This window comes from Oncorhynchus gorbuscha, linkage group LG22 (assembly GCF_021184085.1).
Source record: "Oncorhynchus gorbuscha isolate QuinsamMale2020 ecotype Even-year linkage group LG22, OgorEven_v1.0, whole genome shotgun sequence".
Lineage (NCBI taxonomy): Eukaryota > Metazoa > Chordata > Actinopteri > Salmoniformes > Salmonidae > Oncorhynchus > Oncorhynchus gorbuscha.
In genome coordinates this window covers 23,416,754-23,437,498 of record NC_060194.1, presented here as the reverse complement: position 1 = coordinate 23,437,498, position 20,745 = coordinate 23,416,754, and the positions used below count along the sequence as shown (strand labels likewise).

At 47.1% G+C, this 20,745-nt stretch overlaps 1 protein-coding gene across 7 annotated transcripts in view; it reads left to right on the top strand.

Moving 5' to 3' along the window:
- Nucleotides 1-20,745, top strand: part of LOC124009838 (catenin delta-2-like) — a 161,235-nt gene that overhangs the window by 123,777 nt on the left and 16,713 nt on the right. For all 7 annotated transcript variants that reach the window (XM_046322027.1, XM_046322029.1, XM_046322026.1 and 4 more), the window contains 2 exons: nucleotides 7,749-7,881; nucleotides 17,915-18,128. In XM_046322027.1, the coding sequence (XP_046177983.1) occupies nucleotides 7,749-7,881; nucleotides 17,915-18,128 (347 nt within the window). The remainder of the gene's footprint in view (nucleotides 1-7,748; nucleotides 7,882-17,914; nucleotides 18,129-20,745) is intronic.

Below are 20,745 nucleotides of genomic sequence, written 5' to 3'. Positions count from 1 at the left end.
TCGCAGTGGCAGACCACGTGTAACAACACCTGCACTGGATCGGTACATTCAAACATCACACCTGCGGGACAGGTACAGGATGGCAACAACAACTGCCCGAGTCACACCAGGAACGCACAATCCCTCCATCAGTGCTCTGACTGTCCGCAATAGGCAGAGAGAGGCTGGACTGAGGGCTTGTAGGCCTGTTGTAAGTCAGGTCCTCACCAGACATCACCGGCAACAACATTGCCTATGGGCACAAACCCACCATCGCTGGACCAGACAGGACTGGCAAAAAGTGCTTTTCACTGATGAGTCACGGTTTTGTCTCACCAAGTGTGATGGTTGGATTTGCGTTTATCGTTGAAGGAATGAGCGTTACACCGAGGCCTGTACTCTGGAGTGGGATCGATTTGGAGGTGGAGGGTCCTTCATTTAAAAAAATAATAATCTTTATTTATTTAACTAGGCAAGTCGGTTAAGAACAAATTCTTATTTTCAATGACGGCCTAGGAACAGTAGGTTAACTGCCTGTTCAGGTGCAGAACAACAGATCTGTACCTTGTCAGCTCGGGGGTTTGAATTTGCAACCTTCTGGTTACTAGTCCAACACTCTAACCACTAGGCTACGCTGCCACCTAGGAAGGTGTGTCACAGCATCATCGGACTGAGCTTGTTGGCATTGCAGGAAATCTCAATGCTGTGCGTTACAGGGAAGACATCCTCCTCCCTCATGTGGTACCCTTCCTGCAGGCTCATCCTGACATGACCCTACAGCATGACAACGCCACCAGCCATACTGCTCGTTCTGTGCGTGATTTCCTGCAAGACAGGAATGTCAGTGTTATGCCATGGCCAGCGAAGAGCACAGATCTCAATCCCATTGAGCATGTCTGGGACCTGTTGGATCGGAGGGTGAGGGCTAGGGCCATCCCCCCAGATATGTCCAGGAACGTGCAGGTGCCTTGGTGGAAGAGTGGGGTAACATCTCACAGCAAGAACTGGCAAATCTGGTACAGTCCATAAGGAGGAGATGCACTGCAGTACTTAATGCAGCTGGTGGCCACACCAGATACCGACTGTTACTTTTGATGTTGACAGTGAAAGGATGTTTATTTTTTTGCTGAGTTTATATATACAGTTAAAGTCGTTAGTTTACATACACCCTAGCCAAATACATTTAAACTCAGTTATTCACAATTCTTGACATTTAATCCTAGTAAAATGCCATGTCTTAGGTCAGTTAGGATGACCACTTTATTTTAAGAATGTGAAATGTCAAAATAATAGTAGAGAGAATTAATTATTTCAGATTTTATTTCTTTCATCACATTCCCAGTGGGTCAGAAGTTTACATACACTCTGACACTGTAAAGTCCATGGAGAATAAGAACACCTCCTCCCAGCTGCCCACTGCACTGAAGATAGGAAACACTGTCACCACTGATAAATCCACCATAATTGAGAATTTCAATAAGCATTTTTCTACAGCTGGCCATGCTTTCCACCTGGCTACTCCTACCCCGGTCAACAGCACTGCACCCCCAACAGCAACTCGCCCAAGCCTTCCCCATTTCTCCTTCTCCCAAATACATTCAGCTGATGTTCTGAAAGAGCTGCAAAATCTGGACCCCTACAAATCAGCTGGGCTAGACAATCTGGACCCTTTCTTTCTAAAATTATCTGCCGAAATTGTTGCCACCCCTATTACTAGCCCATTTCAACCTCTCTTTCGTGTTGGCTGAGATTCCCAAAGTTCGGAAAGCAGCTGCGGTCATCCCCCTCTTCAAAGGGGGGGACACTCTTGACCCAAACTGCTACAGACCTATATCTATCTTATCATTCCTTTCTAAGGTCTTCTTAAGCCAAGTCAACAAACAGATTACCGATCATTTCGAATCTCACCATACCTTATCTGCTATGCAATCTGGTTTCAGAGCTGGTCATGGCTGTACCTCAGCCACGCTCAAGGTCCTAAACGATATCTTAACTGCCATCGATAAGAAACATTAATGTGCAGCCGTATTCATTGATCTGGCCAAAGCTTTCGACTCTGTGAATCACCACATCCTCATCTGCAGACTCGGCAGACTCGACAGCCTTGGTTTCTCAAGTGATTGCCTCGCCTGGTTCACCAACTACTTCTCTGATAGAGTTCAGTGTGTCAAATCGGAGGGTCTGCTGTCCGGACCTCTGGCAGTCTCTATGGGGGTGCCACAGGGTTCAATTCTTCTCTGTATACATCAATGAGGTCGCTCTTGCTGCTGGTTTTGTCACCAAAGCCCCATATACTACCCACCATTGCGACCTGCATGCTCTCGTTGGCTGGCCCTCGCTTCATACTCGTCGCCAAACCCACTGGCTCCATGTCATCTACAAAACCCTGCTAGGTAAAGCCCCCCCTTATCTCAGCTCGCTGGTCACCATAGCATCTCCCACCTGTAACACACGCTCCAGCTGGTATATCTCTCTAGTCACCCCCAAAACCAATTCTTTCTTTGGCCGCCTCTCCTTCCAGTTCTCTGCTGCCAATGACTGGAACGAACTACAAAAATCTCTGAAACTGGAAACACTTATCTCCCTCACTAGCTTTAAGCACCAACTGTCAGAGCATCTTACAGATTACTGCACCTGTACATAGCCCACCTATAATTTAGCCCAAACAACTACCTCTTTCCCAACTGTATTTAATGTATTTATTTATTTTGCTCCTTTGCACCCCATTATTTTTATTTCTACTTTGCACATTCTTCCATTGCAAAACTACCATTCCATGGCCTTTTTTGCCTTTACCTCCCTTCTCACCTCATTTGCTCACATTGTATATACACTTGTTTATAGTGTATTATTGACTGTATGTTTGTTTTACTCCATGTGTAACTCTGTGTCGTTGTATCTGTCTGCTTTGCTTTATCTTGGCCAGGTCGCAATTGTAAATGAGAACTTGTTCTCAACTTGCCTACCTGGTTAAATAAAAGTGGAATAAATTAAATAAATAAATAAACATTGACTGATAAGCTAACACAAACATACAGTACAACACTGAAATGTTTGTGCGAGAAAATATCTTAAAACCCTATGTACTGTAATGCATTCCGACTTCATTTGACCGAAGGCGATGTTTCAGCAAGCGACCTACTTCCGAATTGGATATGATTAAGCATACAGTAGTTTGCACAAACTGTTTGAGCATTCTTGATTGAGCATTTTGATTGAGCATTTTGATTTCCCAATTACCCAAAGGTAACTTATGCAAGGTTACATCATCTTTAGATAATTTTTTATGAAGTTGTATTTGATCAACAAATACTTAGATGCACAGCTATGATCATAATTATAGAAGATGAATATGACTGTAGATTAATGTTTTTGCTAATGCAACCATGCCTCACAGGGGCAGACCATAGAGCATGTGAACAAGCTTCATAATCATCAGCGATGAGAGGGGAAAAAACATTTTGAAAAATATTTTCTCCCATTGGTCCATTTGCTGAAACAAAAGGATTTCAATCCCTCCATGCTCCTCTGTGTTCGTTCCCTTTGATGCCTTATATTCACAAGGAAATCATTTCTGACGACTGCACACCAGTCAGCTCCAATAACTCAACAATACGTGCTCAGTGCAGCCTAGCTACTGCCTGAACTGAGCATGCCCAGTGCCCACTAGTGTGGGGTTCTGCTGCTTGGTAGAAGGGTGCAGAAAGACTTGGCAGCTGCCCGTGTAGTCTGGAAATGGAATGATGTCCCACTGTGTTTGGTTGGTACACTCCCCACCTACTGTGTGAAACTCCATTTTCTATGTAACAGTTCTGAAGGGGCTCAGGAGAGACGTCCATAGCTGGGCTCCCTGTTGTTTTATTTCGCTGGGTTTTGTTTTATGTGATTGAGGTCAGAGAGAATCCCAGCTAGAGCCCCATCGTTCTGTTGACCTTTTTGAAAGTTAACGTTTCTCTTTCTCTGTAAATGGCCATGGCCTCCTCCATTTCTCCCTGGCTCATGTTAGTGATGGTTGGTATTGTTGGGAGATGGGTTGTGGGGAGATTAAATGGTCCTGAGGCACTTTTAGCCTTCGTAGTGTATACATCACTGACTGTGGCCCCATGGATCAGAATTAGCTCTCTGTTCCTAGTTTTCCTCTCCCTCTCACTGGCTCTCTCTCTCGCTCTCATAACACATCTCTCCTTTTCTCTCACATTTCTCTCTCTCTCACACGTGATCTCAGCCGTTAATATAATTGATTCTCGGTCTTTGAGAGCTGACAAAATGAAAGGCTTGATTGCGGACAGCTGTGATGGTTGGAGGTTAAACAGTTGCTGGTAGGTGTTTAACACTGTACAGGGAGAGCACAGCCTTTACCACAGTGTGTGTCTCTTGCTCTCTCTCTTTGTTGCTGATAAGAATTGCGTGGGGTGGGGGTGATAGTGGTGGGGGTGGTGAAGATAATGGTGGGGATGACAGGGGTCTCTGACAGCCACCTAGCTAGCCTCAGGCTACCACACTGGAGAACCACAGCTTGCATCACCAGAGGATAATACTGTATGAACACACTCATTCTCCAAGAGTAGGGACTCTTGTACTAGTACTAGTCTGTAACATTCTTTGCCAAATTATTTCATTCATAACTTGTGGGTGTAGAAAACAACCTTGTTTTGGATTTTAATATATCTTCTTATTAAAATTGTTTTTTTTTACGCTAGGCCATGTGCTATTGGAACAGATGGAGAGAACTTATGTTTGTTTGGCAAATCTGTCACACATGTTTGTTACCTTTAAAAAAGTGTAAAAAATCCTCCCCAATTTCGATCTTGTCTCATCGCTGAAACTCCCCAACGGGCTCGGGAACGGCGAAGGTGGAGTCATGCGTCCTCCGAGAAATGACCTGCCTAACCGTGCTCTTAACCCCCGCGAGCCGGCTGCACCAATGTGTCACAGGAAACACTGTTCAATTGGCACCTGGGGTCAGCCTGCATGCACACGGCCCGCAAAAAGGAGTCGCTAGAGCGCGATGAGCCATGTAAAGCCCCCTGCCAAACCCTCCGCTATGCTGGGCCAATTGTGCGCGGCCTATGGGGCTCCTGGCCACGGCTGGTTGTGGACAATGCAAATGTCACGTGTCACTTTGTTTTTCTGCTCTGTAAGTGTATCTCAATGCAATGTAGCCAAAGTGCCAGTTGTAAATGAGAACTTGTTCTCAACTGGCCTACCTGGTTAAATAAAGATGAAATAAAAATACATTTAAAAAAGGTCAACATTCACAAGGCCGCAGGGCCAGACGGATTACCAGGACGTGTACTGCGAGCATGCGCTGACCAACTGGCAAGTGTCTTCACTGACATTTTCAACCTCTCCCTGTCTGAGTCTGTAAAACCAACATGTTTTAAGCAGACCACCATAGTCCCTGTGCCCAGGAACACTAAGGTAAGCTGCCTAAATGACAACCGACCCATAGCAGTCACGTCTGTAGCCATGAAATGCTTTGAAAGGCTGGTCATGGCTCACATCAACACCATCACCCACAAACCCTAGACCCACTGCAATTTACATACCACTCCAGCAGATCCACAGATGATGCAATCTCTATTACACTCCACACTGCTCTTTCCCACCTGGACAAAAGGAACACCAATGTGAGAATGCTATTGACTACAGCTCAGCGTTCAACACCATAGTGCACTCAAAGGTCATCACTAAGCTAAGGACCCTGGGACTAGACACCTCCCTCTGCAACTGGATCCTGGACTTTCTGACGGGCCGCCCCCAGGTGGTAAGGGTAGGTAACAACACATTCTCCATGCTGATCCTCAACACAGGGGCCCCTCATTGGTGCGTGCTCAGTCCCCTCCTGTACTCCCTGTTCATTCATGACTGCACGGCCAAAACCATAATTAAATTTGCCGATGACACAACAGTACATGAGACAGCCTATAGGGAGGAGGTCAGAGACCTGGCCGTGTGGTGCCAGGACAAAAACCTTGCCCTCAACATGATCAAGACAAAGGAGATGATTGTGGACTACAGGAAAAGGAGGACCGAGCACGCTCCCATTCTCATCGACGGGACTGCAGTAGAGCAGGTTGAGAGCTTCATGTTCCTTGTGTCCACATCACCAACAAACTAACATGGTCCAAGCACACCAAGACAGTCATGAAGGGGGCACGACAAAACCTATTCCCCCTCAGGACACTGAAAAGATTTGGCATGGGTCCTCAGATCCTCAAAAGGTTCTACAGCCGCACCATCGAGAGCATCCTGACTGGTTGCATCACTGCCTGGTATGGAAACTGCTCGGCCCCTTGATCCCAAGGCACTACAGAGGGTAGTGCAAACGGCCCAGTTTATTATTTTTTTATATTTTGATTGAACCTTTATTTAACTAGGCAAGTCAAAGAACAAATTCTTATTTACAGTGACGGCCTACCAAGAGGCAAAAGGCCTCCTGTGGGGACGGGGGCTGGGATTTAAAAAATATATATTTAAAAAAATATATAAATAGGACAAAACACACATCATGGCAAGAGAGACAACACAACACTACATCAAGAGAGACCTACGACAACAGCATAGCATGGCAGGAACACATGATAACACAGCATGGTAGCAACACAACATGACATCAACATGGTAGCAGCAGAAAACATGGTATAAACATTATTGGGCACAAACAACAGCACAAAGGGCAAGAAGGTAGAGACAACAATACATCACACAAAGCAGCCATAACTGTCAGTAAGAGTGTCCATGATTGAGTCCAAGATTGAGGCCCCAGTACATCACTGTGGCCAAGCTTCCTGCCATCCAGGACCTCTATACCAGGCGGTGTCAGAAGAAGGCCTAAAAATTGTCAAAGACTCCAGCCACCCCAGTCATAGACTGTTCTCTCTGCTACCGCACGGCAAGCGGTACCGGAGCGCCAAGTCTAGGTCCAAGAGGCTTCTAAACAGCTTCTACCCCCAAACCATAAGACTCTCCTGAACCTCTAGTCAAGTTGCTACCCAGACTATTTGCAGTGCCCCACTCTCACCCCCTCTTTACATCACTGCTACTCTCTGTTGTCATCTATGCATGGTCACTTTAATAATTCTACCTACAGTACTCTACCTCAAATAACTGGTTTCCCCACACATTGACTCTGTATCGGTACCCCCCTGTATATAGTCTTGCTATTGTTATTTCACTGCTGCTCTTTAATTACTTGTTACTTTTATTTCTTATTCTTATCTGTATTTTTTTTCAAATGCGTTGTTGGTTAGAGGCTCGTAAGTAAGCATTTCACTGCAAGGTCTACACCTGTTGTATTTGGCACATGTGACTATTACAATTTGATTTGATTTGAACATACTGTAGTATTAAACATCAATATAGCTACACACAATAAGCCAAACGCATGGCATTTCAAAGAAAGAGAGAGCAGAGATGCCTAATGCAGAAATTGCATTATACCACAACACCACTTAGAGGAATTACCACCACAACTGCTATGTCAATCTACCATGAAGATGAAACAACACAAAGACATGCATACAGCAGACATCTGAAAAGATAGGTTGAAGATTGCAGTATAATACACAATGAGTGATCGTTTTGTTTAGCACTGTATTTCTACGCTTGTGTCTGTCTCAAATGGCACCCTGTGTCCTATATAGTGTACTACTTTTGACCAGAGCCCTATGAGGTCATGGAATAAGGTGCCATTTGGGACGCAGGGGCCTTTTACCCATCCAGTTCTGTTCTGTATTCATCCATGTGTTTCCCATGGTCCTCTGCAGGGAGTTTGGCTGGAGAGATCCAGAGCTGCCTGAGGTGATCCAGATGCTGCAGCACCAGTTCCCCTCGGTCCAGTCCAACGCTGCAGCCTACCTCCAACACCTGTGCTTCGGAGACAACAAGATCAAGTCTGAGGTAACCATGCACCGGTTGGGTCCGGATCCATACAGTTTCTACTGCTGTGTGCTAGCTGGGACACCTGCATCCACTGCTTATACATTATGAAATGTATAGCCCCCATGAAGTTGTAAAAACAGTGGCTAACATATCAGTGGGAGGGCCCTGGGCAGCTGGGGCCTGCTTCAGTTGAAACCTATGAAACATAGAAAAGTATGCCTCTGCTCTGTTCAGTACATTATCTAAAGTTTATACCTTTTGTGAAGCCTTTTGCGAGAATAATTCATAGTTCACCATTCTAGCTCAAGATAAATTCCAGGTGCTAGAATTGTGAATTCTCCTCACATTAGTGGATAGATAGTATTGCCTACTCTTGCCTCACTTGATTTGCCTCACCTGTATGCAGGGATGTTGGATAGCTTGTTGTGTGCGTGATATGTGGGGACATTGGCTGGGTGAGGTGGAGTGATGGTGAGATGGGGAGAGGTTGAGATGGAAGGATGGGGAGATGGAGGGATGCCAGGAATGGGAGATGGCAGTATGGGGAGTCGGAGGGATGGGGAGATGGAGGGATGCCAGGAATGGGAGATGGAGGGATGGGGAGTCGGAGGGATGGGGAGATGGAGGGATGCCAGGAATGGGAGATGGAGGGATGGGGAGTCGGAGGGATGGGAAGACGGAGTGATGGTAAGATGGAGGGATGCCAGGAATGGGAGATGGAGGGATGGGGAGATGGGGAGAGGTTGAGATGGAAGGATGGGGAGATGGAGGGATGCCAGGAATGGGAGGTGGAGGGATGGTGAGATGGGGAGGGGTTGAGATGGAAGGATGGGGAGATGGAGGGATGGTGAGATAAGGAGAGGTTGAGATGGAAGGATGGGGAGATGGAGGGATGCCAGGAATGGGAGATGGCAGGATGGGGAGTCGGCGGGATGGGGAGTCGGAGGGATGGGGAGATGGAGGGATGCCAGGAATGGGAGATGGAGGGATGGGGAGTCGGAGGGATGGGAAGATGGAGGGATGCCAGGAATGGAAGATGGAGGGATGGGAAGATGGAGGGATGGGAAGATGGAGGGATTGGGAGTCGGAGGGATGGGAGGATGGAGGGATGGGGAGTCGGAGGGATGGGAGGATGGAGGGATGGGCAGATGGAGGGATGGGAAGAGGGAGGGATGGGGAGTCTGAGGGATGGGAAGATGGAGGGATGGGAAGATGGAGGGATGGGGAGTCGGAGGGATGGGAGGATGGAGGGATGGGCAGATGGAGGGATGGGAAGAGGGAGGGATGGGGAGTCGGAGGGATGGGAAGATGGAGGGATGGAAAGATGGAGGGATGGGAAGATGGAGGGATGGGGAGTCAGAGGGATAAGTTGCAGGTCAGATGCCCTCTGGGAAGGATTGGAAGAAAGTCATTAGGTCAGCTGATGGCTTCCCGTGGAACACTGCTGACGCTCATCCCATTGCCTCTCTCAGACTATGAGATACATCACACAGGCAACATGGGCAGACCCACACACACATATCCGTGATTGCACACATACACACCCCATAGGCATGCACACACACAGCCACACCCATACACTATGTATAGTACTGAGTACTGCAAGGCAATCCACGTTAGCTGTGTGTGTCATGATGGTGCCTTCTCGCCTAGCGGTTGTAACATCTGCTTCCAACTCACACTCTCAAACACGTGGATCCCCTGAACGCAGCTCACTCTCCAGATCCCAATCACCTGAATTCTAATCACCTGATCACACATAGGTATGTCATTATCACACACTATGTAGTTCAGTTCTTTGCACCCTGTCACTCTGATGTATTATTTGTTTTGTGACACACTTCTTTCGGAGCGATGTTATTCGCGTGATTTACTCCTCCTGTGTATGATAGCTTTTGCCTGCCCCACTAACGGCGCCTTTTGCCTGTTCCCTGCCTGTACTTTAGCCTATCGGATTTCCTGTTATCTACCTATTGCCTGATCTCCCGGACGACGTTACTAGCCTTTTCCCTGCCTGTACTATTGCCTTTTTGGACCCCCTGTGTATGACCTTCTGCCTGCCCCTGGACCCAGCTACCTGCCTCCTCCTGTGGTCCTTTACAATAAACTGTCATGCAGGTGAATGAGGACCCAAAAGCGACTTGGCGAAAACAGAGTCTTTAATCCAGTAAAGTAAATCTACAATCATAAGACATAATTCCACTCGTAATGACGAGAACAGACTGGAGACTCGATCAAGAACTGCAGGTTGCCTCGGGAAGGCACTTGAACGTAGCAGACTCAGACACCTGCTCACCACGCAGCATCTGAGGGAAACACGACACGACAGGGCGATACACAGACACAGCACGGTGAACAATAGACAAGGATCCGACAGGGCAGAAACGGAAAACAAGGGGAGAAATAGGGACTCTAATCAGGGAAAAAGATAGGGAACAGGTGTGGGAAGACTAAATGATTGATTAGGGGAATAGGAACAGCTGGGAGCAGGAACGGAACGATAGAGAGAAGAGAGAGAGGAAGAGAGAGAGAAAAAGGGGAACGAACCTAAAAGACCAGCAGGGGGAAAACGAACAGAGGGAAAAGCAAAATGACAAGACAATCTAAGACAAAACATGACAGTACCCCCCACTCACCGAGCGCCTCCTGGCGCACTCGAGGAGGAATCCTGGCGGCAACGGAGGAAATCATCAATAAGTGAACGGTCCAGCACGTCCCGAGACGGAACCCAACTCCTCTCCTCAGGACCGTAACCCTCCCAATCCACTAAGTATTGGTGACCCCGTCCCCGAGAACGCATGTCCATGATCCTACGTACCTTGTAAATAGGTGCGCTCTCGACAAGGACGGGAGGGGGAGGGAAGACGAACGGGGTGCGAAGAAAGGGCTTGACACAGGAGACATGGAAGACAGGATGGACGCGACGAAGATGTCGCGGAAGAAGCAGTCGCACAGCGACAGGATTGACGACCTGGGAGACACGGAACGGACCAATGAACCGCGGAGTCAACTTACGAGAAGCTGTCGTAAGAGGAAGGTTGCGAGTGGAAAGCCACACTCTCTGGCCGCAACAATACCTTGGACTCTTAATCCTACGTTTATTGGCGGCTCTCACAGTCTGTGCCCTGTAACGGCAAAGTGCAGACCTCACCCTCCTCCAGGTGCGCTCACAACGTTGGACAAACGCTTGAGCGGAGGGAACGCTGGACTCGGCAAGCTGGGATGAGAACAGAGGAGGCTGGTAACCCAGACTACTCTGAAACGGAGATAACCCGGTAGCAGACGAAGGAAGCGAGTTGTGAGCGTATTCTGCCCAGGGGAGCTGTTCTGCCCAAGACGCAGGGTTTCTGAAAGAAAGGCTGCGTAGTATGCGACCAATCGTCTGATTGGCCCTCTCTGCTTGACCGTTAGACTGGGGATGAAACCCGGAAGAGAGACTGACGGACGCACCAATCAAACGACAGAACTCCCTCCAAAACTGTGACGTGAATTGCGGGCCTCTGTCTGAAACGGCGTCTAACGGGAGGCCATGAATTCTGAACACATTCTCGATGATGATTTGTGCCGTCTCCTTAGCGGAAGGAAGTTTAGCGAGGGGAATGAAATGTGCCGCCTTAGAGAACCTATCGACAACCGTAAGAATCACAGTCTTCCCCGCAGACAAAGGCAGACCGGTAATGAAGTCTAGGGCGATGTGAGACCATGGTCGAGAAGGAATGGGGAGCGGTCTGAGACGACCGGCAGGAGGAGAGTTACCCGACTTAGTCTGCGCGCAGTCCGAACAAGCAGCCACGAAACGGCGCGTGTCACGCTCCTGAGTCGGGCACCAAAAGCGCTGGCGAATAGACGCAAGAGTGCCTCGAACACCGGGATGACCAGCTAACTTGGCAGAGTGAGCCCACTGAAGAACAGCCAGACGAGTGGAAACAGGAACGAAAAGGAGGTTACTAGGACAAGCGCGCGCGACGCAGTGTGCGTGAGTGCTTGCTTAACCTGTCTTTCAATTCCCCAGACTGTCAACCCGACAACACGCCCATAAGGAAGAATCCCCTCGGGATCAGTAGAAGCCACAGAAGAACTAAACAGACGGGATAAGGCATCAGGCTTGGTGTTTTTGCTACCCGGACGGTAAGAAATCACAAACTCGAAACGAGCGAAAAACAACGCCCAACGAGCTTGACGGGCATTAAGTCGTTTGGCAGAACGGATGTACTCAAGGTTCTTATGGTCTGTCCAAACGACAAAGGAACGGTCGCCCCCTCCAACCACTGTCGCCATTCGCCTAGGGCTAAGCGGATGGCGAGCAGTTCGCGGTTACCCACATCATAGTTGCGTTCAGATGGCGACAGGCGATGAGAAAAATAAGCGCAAGGATGAACCTTATCGTCAGACTGGAAGCGCTGGGATAGAATGGCTCCCACGCCTACCTCTGAAGCGTCAACCTCGACAATGAATTGTCTAGTGACGTCAGGAGTAACGAGGATAGGAGCGGACGTAAAACGTTCTTTTAGAAGATCAAAAGCTCCCTGGGCGGAACCGGACCACTTAAAACACGTCTTGACAGAAGTAAGAGCTGTGAGAGGGGCAGCAACTTGACCGAAATTACGAATGAAACGCCGATAGAAATTAGCGAAACCTAGAAAGCGCTGCAACTCGACACGTGACCTTGGAACGGGCCAATCACTGACAGCTTGGACCTTAGCGGAATCCATCTGAATGCCTTCAGCGGAAATAACGGAACCAAGAAAAGTAACGGAGGAGACATGAAAAGAGCACTTCTCAGCCTTCACGTAGAGACAATTCTCTAAAAGGCGCTGTAGAACACGTCGAACGTGCTGAACATGAATCTCGAGTGACGGTGAAAAAATCAGGATATCGTCAAGATAGACAAAAACAAAGATGTTCAGCATGTCTCTCAGAACATCATTAACTAATGCCTGAAAAACAGCTGGCGCATTGGCGAGACCAAACGGCAGAACCCGGTACTCAAAATGCCCTAACGGAGTGTTAAACGCCGTTTTCCACTCGTCCCCCTCTCTGATGCGCACGAGATGGTAAGCGTTACGAAGGTCCAACTTAGTAAAGCACCTGGCTCCCTGCAGAATCTCGAAGGCTGATGACATAAGGGGAAGCGGATAACGATTCTTAACCGTTATGTCATTCAGCCCTCGATAATCCACGCAGGGGCGCAGAGTACCGTCCTTTTTCTTAACAAAAAGAACCCCGCCCCGGCCGGAGAGGAAGAAGGCACTATGGTACCGGCGTCAAGAGACACAGATAAATAATCCTCGAGAGCCTTACGTTCGGGAGCCGACAGAGAGTATAGTCTACCCCGAGGAGGAGTGGTCCCCGGAAGGAGATCAATACTACAATCATACGACCGGTGAGGAGGAAGGGAGTTGGCTCGGGACCGACTGAAGACCGTGCGCAGATCATGATATTCCTCCGGCACTCCTGTCAAATCGCCAGGTTCCTCCTGAGAAGTGGGGACAGAAGAAATGGGAGGGATGGCAGACATTAAACACTTCACATGACAAGAAACGTTCCAGGATAGGATAGAATTACTAGACCAATTAATAGAAGGATTATGACATACTAGCCAGGGATGACCCAAAACAACAGGTGTAAAAGGTGAACGAAAAATCAAAAAAGAAATAGTCTCACTGTGGTTACCAGATACTGTGAGAGTTAAAGGTAGTGTCTCAAATCTGATACTGGGAAGATGACTACCATCTAAGGCAAACATGGGCGTAGGCTTGTCTAACTGTCTGAAAGGAATGTCATGTTTCCGAGCCCATGCTTCGTCCATGAAACAACCCTCAGCCCCAGAGTCAATCAAGGCACTGCATGTAGCACCCGAACCGGTCCAGCGCTAGATGGACCGACATAGTAGTACAGGATCTAGATGAAGAGACCTGAGTAGTAGCGCTCACCAGTAGCCCTCCGCTTACTGATGAGCTCTGGCCTTTACTGGACATGAATTGACAAAATGTCCATCAAATCCGCAATAGAGGCACAGGCGGTTGGTGATCCTCCGTTCCCTCTCCTTAGTCGAGATGCGAATACCTCCCAGCTGCATGGGCTCAGTCTCTGAGCCAGAGGAGGGAGATGGTTGCGATGCGGAGCAGGGAAACACCGTTGACGCGAGCTCTCTTCCACGAGCTTGGTGACGAAGATCTACCCGTCGTTCTATGCGGATGGCGAGAGCAATCAAAGAGTCCACACTGGAAGGAACCTCCCGAGAGAGAATCTCATCTTTGACCACTGCGTGGAGTCCCTCCAGAAAACGAGCGAGCAGCGCCGGCTCGTTCCAGTCACTAGAGGCAGCAAGAGTGCGAAACTCTATAGAGTAATCCGTTATGGATCGATCACCTTGGCATAGGGAAGCCAGGGCCCTAGAAGCCTCCCTACCAAAAACTGAACGGTCAAAAACCTGAATCATCTCCTCTTTAAAGTTCTGGTAATTGTTTGAACAATCAGCCCTTGCCTCCCAGATAGCTGTGCCCCACTCTCGAGCCCGGCCAGTAAGGAGTGAAATGATGTAAGCAACCCGAGCTCTCTCTCTAGAGTATGTGTTGGGTTGGAGAGAGAACACAATATCACACTGGGTGAGAAAGGAGCGGCACTCCGTGGGCTGCCCGGAGTAGCAAGGTGGGTTATTAACCCTAGGTTCCGGAGGCTCGGCAGGCCAGGAAGTAACAGGTGGCACGAGACGAAGACTCTGGAACTGTCCAGAGAGGTCGGAAACCTGAGCGGCCAGGTTCTCCACGGCATGGCGAGCAGCAGACAATTCCTGCTCGTGTCTGCCGAGCATGGCTCCTTGGATCTCGACGGCAGTGTTACGAGCGTCTGTAGTCGCTGGGTCCATTCTTTGGTCGGATCCTTCTGTCATGCAGGTGAATGACGACCCAAAAGCGACTTGGCGAAAACAGAGTCTTTAATCCAGTAAAGTAAATCTACAATCATAAGACATAATTCCACTCGTAATGACGAGAACAGACTGGAGACTCGATCAAGAACTGCAGGTTGCCTCGGGAAGGCACTTGAACGTAGCAGACTCAGACACCTGCTCACCACGCAGCATCTGAGGGAAACACGACACGACAGGGCGATACACAGACACAGCACGGTGAACAATAGACAAGGATCCGACAGGGCAGAAACGGAAAACAAGGGGAGAAATAGGGACTCTAATCAGGGAAAAAGATAGGGAACAGGTGTGGGAAGACTAAATGATTGATTAGGGGAATAGGAACAGCTGGGAGCAGGAACGGAACGATAGAGAGAAGAGAGAGAGGAAGAGAGAGAGAAAAAGGGGAACGAACCTAAAAAGACCAGCAGGGGGAAAACGAACAGAGGGAAAAGCAAAATGACAAGACAATCTAAGACAAAACATGACATAAACACCTGCTGCGCCCTGCGCTTGAAATCAGCTCTCTGTCTCCCCTCGTATTCTTTACAACGGTATCTTGGTTATTTTTGGACCAGGAGGCTGTGTGAAGGGAATGACAACTAACTGGGTGCTTTATTTTGATAACAACAGAGCGAGGGAGATGAGTCTAGTAAGTGTTTTCATAAACAGTAGGGAATATACATACAGTTGAAGTCGGAAGTTTACATACACCTTAGCCAAATACATTTAAACTCAGCTTTTCACAATTCCTGCCATTTAATTTAATTAATTAAAACAATTCCCTGTTTTAGGACATTTAGGATCACCACTTTATTTTAAGAATGTGAAAAGTCAGAATAATAGTAGAGAATGATTTATTTAATATTTTATTTATTTCATCACATTCCTAGTGGGTCAGAAGTTTACATACACTCAATTAGTATTTGGTAGCATTGCCTTTAAATTGTTTAACTTGGGTCAAACGGAAGGAAGGTTTCGGGTTAGTCCTCCAGAACCCAGGGTTAGTGTTTGTTCCGGGCAGCCCACTTTCCGCTTCCTCTTCACGCAGTTGGGTGAATTCGGGTAGCAACCCACTAGCTTCCCACGATAAGTTGGGTGAATTTTGGCCCATTCCTCCTGACAGAGCTTTGGAAGTATGCGCCATTTGTGACCAAGCTTTAACCTCCTGACTGATGTCTTCAGATGTTGCTTCAATATATCCACATCATTTTTTTACCTCATGATGCCATCTATTTTGTAAAGTGCACCAGTCCCTCCTGCAGCAAAGCACCCCCACATCATGATGCTGCCACTCTCGTGCTCCACGGTTGGGATGGTGTTCTTCGGCTTGCAGGCCTCCCCATTTTTCCTCCAAACATAACGATGGCCAAACAGTTCTATTTTTGTTTCATCCGACCAGAGGACATTTCTCAAAAAAGTACAATCTTTGTCCCCATCTTTGTTCCCATGCAGTTGCAAACCGTAGTCTGGCTTTTTTGTGGGGATTTTATTTGGAGCAGTGGCTTCTTCCTTGCTGAGCTGCCTTTCAGGTTATGTCAGCATCTTCATATTCACAGGGTCCTTTGCTGTTGTTCTGGGATTGATTTGCAGTCTTCGCAACAAAGTACATTCATCTCTAGGAGACAGAATGCGTCTCCTTCCTGAGCGGTATGACGGCTGCGTGGTCCCATGGTGTATATACTTGCGTACTATTGTTGGTACAGATGAACGTGGTATCTTCAGCCGTTTGGAAATTGCACCCAAGAATGAACCAGACTTGTGGAGGTCTATAATTATTTTTCTGAGGTCTTGGCTGATTTCTTTTGATTTTCCCATGATGTCAAGCCAAGAGGCACAGAGTTTGAAGGTAGGCCTTGAAATACATCCACAGGTACACCTCCAATTGACTCAAATTATGTCACTTAGCCTATCAGAAGCTTCTAAAGCCATGACATCATTTTCTGTAATTTTCCAAGCTGTTTAAAGGCACAGTCAACTGAATGTATGTAAACTTCTGACCCACTGGAATTGTGATACAATGAATTATAAGTGAAATAATCTGTCTGTAAACAATTGTTGGAAAAATTACTTGTGTCATGCACGAAGTAGATGTCCTAACTGACTTGCCAAAACTATAGTTTGTTAACAAGAAATGTGTGGAGTGGTAGAAAAAGGACTTTTAATGACTTCAACCTAAGCGTATGTAAACTTCAATTGTATAACCTAAGTGTATGTAATCTTCCGACTTCAACTGTACGTACAGCATGTACTGAATAATGATAGCATGTAGCCTGCAATCTAGTGAGCCAGTGTCTATCGCCTTTGCCAACACCTCTTTGTTTGTGCTTTGACTGATTATGAGTCAGCCATAAAATGGCACGTGTAGTGTAATAACAGAAGCCATGATGGGGTAAACCTTGTCACTAAATTAATTGTCAGTAAATTGAAGCAGAGCACCCAGATGAACAGGGTCTCTGATTTTTAATCATGTTTCTCCTCTGTGTTTAATGGAAGTTGAGAGGTACAGAAACAGCAGCAATGCTGATCCATTCTGTTGGACCTGGCAGCACACATCTGCTGTTGGCACCAGTCCTCTTGTGTGTGTGTGTCTCCCCCTCTCTGTCTCTCTCTCTCTCTCTCTCTCTCTCTCTCTCTCTCTCTCTCTCTCTCGCACTCTCGCACTCTCTCTCACACACACACACACACACACACACACACACACACACACACACACACACACACACACACACACACACACACACACACACACACACACACACACACACACACACACACACACACACACACACACACACACACACACACACACACACACACACTGCCAGGTCATCCTGTCACTCTGTCACTAATATGGCAGAACACTGTGACAGTGTGTCCTGGGCCTTTCTGTCTGTGTGCAGCCACGTGTTTGACATGGCTCTAGTTTATTGAAGAATAGTATTTATATAGGGATGCCTTTAGGGATATTGTTGTCAATGCTGAAAACTATGACTAACTATGACTTTTGCTGTAGACAATTGAAAAGTAAAGAACAGTAGCTACACTAGTGCATGTATATTTGTACTGCTCTTGCTCTATCTTTTCATTTTGATCCAGTGGATCCACTTACATCCTTCCTCTCCCTGTTCCTCTCACCAGATCCGGAGACAAGGAGGGATCCAGCTGCTGGTGGATCTGCTAGACCACAGGATGACCGACGTGCACCGCAGCGCCTGTGGAGCTCTGAGGAACCTGGTGTACGGCAAGGCCAACGATGACAACAAGATCGCCCTGAAGAACTGTGGGGGGATCCCAGCCCTGGTCCGTCTGCTGAGGAAAACCACAGACATGGAGATTAGGGAGTTGCTCACAGGTAAACAGAGTTTGTTGACAAGATATAACATAGAGAGACATAACATAGCCTTGCTATATGACATTATAAAAAGTATTTAAAACAAGTTATAAAGGATTATACCTGGATGCGTATGGGCGTGTTATCTAATGTTTAACTGTCACTGTTACTGGGAGCTGGAAAACTACGGTAGGCTGTAGAGGCAAAGAATCCCTAAGGGACGTGTCACATCAGCATCCATAGTAGTGGCTCATCAATATAAGTCAGCTATGTATATACAGCTATGTATATGAAAACACAAATATTCACAAATGACATGACTGGATAGAAAATGCGTGAGGTTTTTAAAACAGGAAATGCTTAGGAAATATATGATTTGTGCTGATACTGTCTTAACGGAGATCACCATATAAATTAGAAAACAATTCAACGCTTGGAACACAGTCCCTCCTGTCACAAATTAATCAGGCTGCAGAAAACCTTTCCCGGCCCAGAGGAATTCTGCCTCTTCACATCTTCTCTTCTGGCTGTTTAAATCAGTCACAGTGGCCGCCTGAGCTTCCTCTCCCCTTCCTGTGACTGGGCATGGATTAACGGGACCATTTACCAGTCTCTCTCTGTCTCCTAGCCTTCCCTGAGCCTTCCCCGTGTCACCAACTGCCAAGGGGTGCCCTTCTTAGGCATGCGGTGGCAGCGGTGGTTTATGACATCACAGTTAGCCAAACAAGGTTGTTGTTTCCCCCGCTGCTCTAAGAAGCCCCCCTTGCATGTAGAGGAGCCAAAGACGATTATTCAGAAAAATACAACTATTTTTAATGGCAAATTTCTTGTCTTCTGAGATTAAAGATGTAGATTGTATCCTGGACTCCATGTGATGTCGAACAGAAACCACTGTTGCTGCTCTTACACAGCCACGGTAAAAATGATTCTAATCTAGTGGAGGGATGGAGGGATAGGAGTTATCGGAGTAGGTTCATTTAAAAGTAGTAGTTGGAGGAGAATGGTAGAAATGTATAGCCATCTACAAACATAGATGTACAGACATCTATCTATATGTCTTGCCCCATCAGAGCTGGGATGTAGTTTATTTCTTCACATTTGTTTCGGTACCACAGTGACTCATTGTAAAGAGTGGCTGATTTGACCTGTTTAGATTGGAATGTCTTCTGCACCGAATCACTGTCGGCTCACGACATAGCGGCTGCCTCACTTGAACCACATAAAAACGTCATGCTCCTAAAATGCCATTTCTGTCACCTTGACAACCTGCACAGTGCCCTCAACTTCCACTACCCCCCCCCCCCCCATAGAGATAATTTAGTTCTGCAGACGACCTGTTTTCTCCCCACGAAATGATGCTCTCGCACCCCCCGCCTCCCTGGTGATGTAAGGCTGAGGCAATTAACCTCTTTCCTCTATCCAGCGAAATAAAACATCCATCTTTCCTTCCCCACTGGAACAAGATGATGTTATAGGCGGTTATTATCGGCCGAGCCCAACGCCGCTACCGCTATAGGCAGCAGCTCTTTCATTTAAAAAAAAAACACAGAAATGTTGTGCGCTGCCTTGAGCGGCGGTAAAGTAATGCTCTCTGCAAGATTACTGTCTCCGCTAATTATGAGCCACGCAGCTAGTTATTTAGAGCAGAGCAGACCACAAGGAAAACATCCCAACGTGGCTGATAAGACTAAAGTAGATCTATGTAATTACATTGTTGTTGTGAGAGGAACGGGTGAAGAGTGACTGACGGCCTCACCACTGGTAATTGCAATCATAAATGCTACGGCTACGGTGTCCTAGGAGGGACATGATGTTGTGAAGGTCAACAAGAATTGTAATGTGTTGGGCCAGCTGTCAAGGTCATTACAATCAGTGCTCTGAGTGTGTGTGTGTGTGTGTGTGTGTGTGTGTGTGTGTGTGTGTGTGTGTGTGTGTGTGTGTGTGTGTGTGTGTGTGTGTGTGTGTGTGTGTGTGTGTGTGTGTGTGTGTGTGTGTGTGTGTGTGTGTGCCCTCTGGTTTGATTGTTGATGTGATTTATTAGGATCCCCATTAGCCGACGCCGGTGGCGACAGCTAGTCTTACTGGGGTCTGACACAAGAACTAAAAATACATTACAGAATAAAAGAGTTTACAATTTACATACATTTAAAAACATGAACATGTAGTATATGTGTGTGTGTGTGTGCATCTATCAGTTACACGTACATGTCAGTGCATGTCATTACACACAACAAGTAGGTCACATGGGCGAGAGGCTTTGTGCCGTGAGGTGTTGCTTTATTTATATATATATATATATATATGTATATATATATTTTTTTTATGGCGTATGAAGGATTGTAGAGTGAAGGACCCTCTCCTCCTTCCTCTTCTTCCTCTGTCCTCTTGTAGATAACCGGCCAGCTCTTGTGCTGTGTGTGTATCTCTTTGGCTGACAGCTTCTGCTCACTTCTTAACACCATCCATGGCAGAGTCACCATGTTCCGACCACATCCTACTGAAAGCAATTTATAGTGACACACGAGTCGGTTGTCTTTTTAAGTCATATGTAAATTGGGATGGTATACTATCTTTGGACACGTATTGCCCCTGTTCAGTGTTTAGTAAAGCACCCCAGCTTGAGGAGGAAGACTGAAGT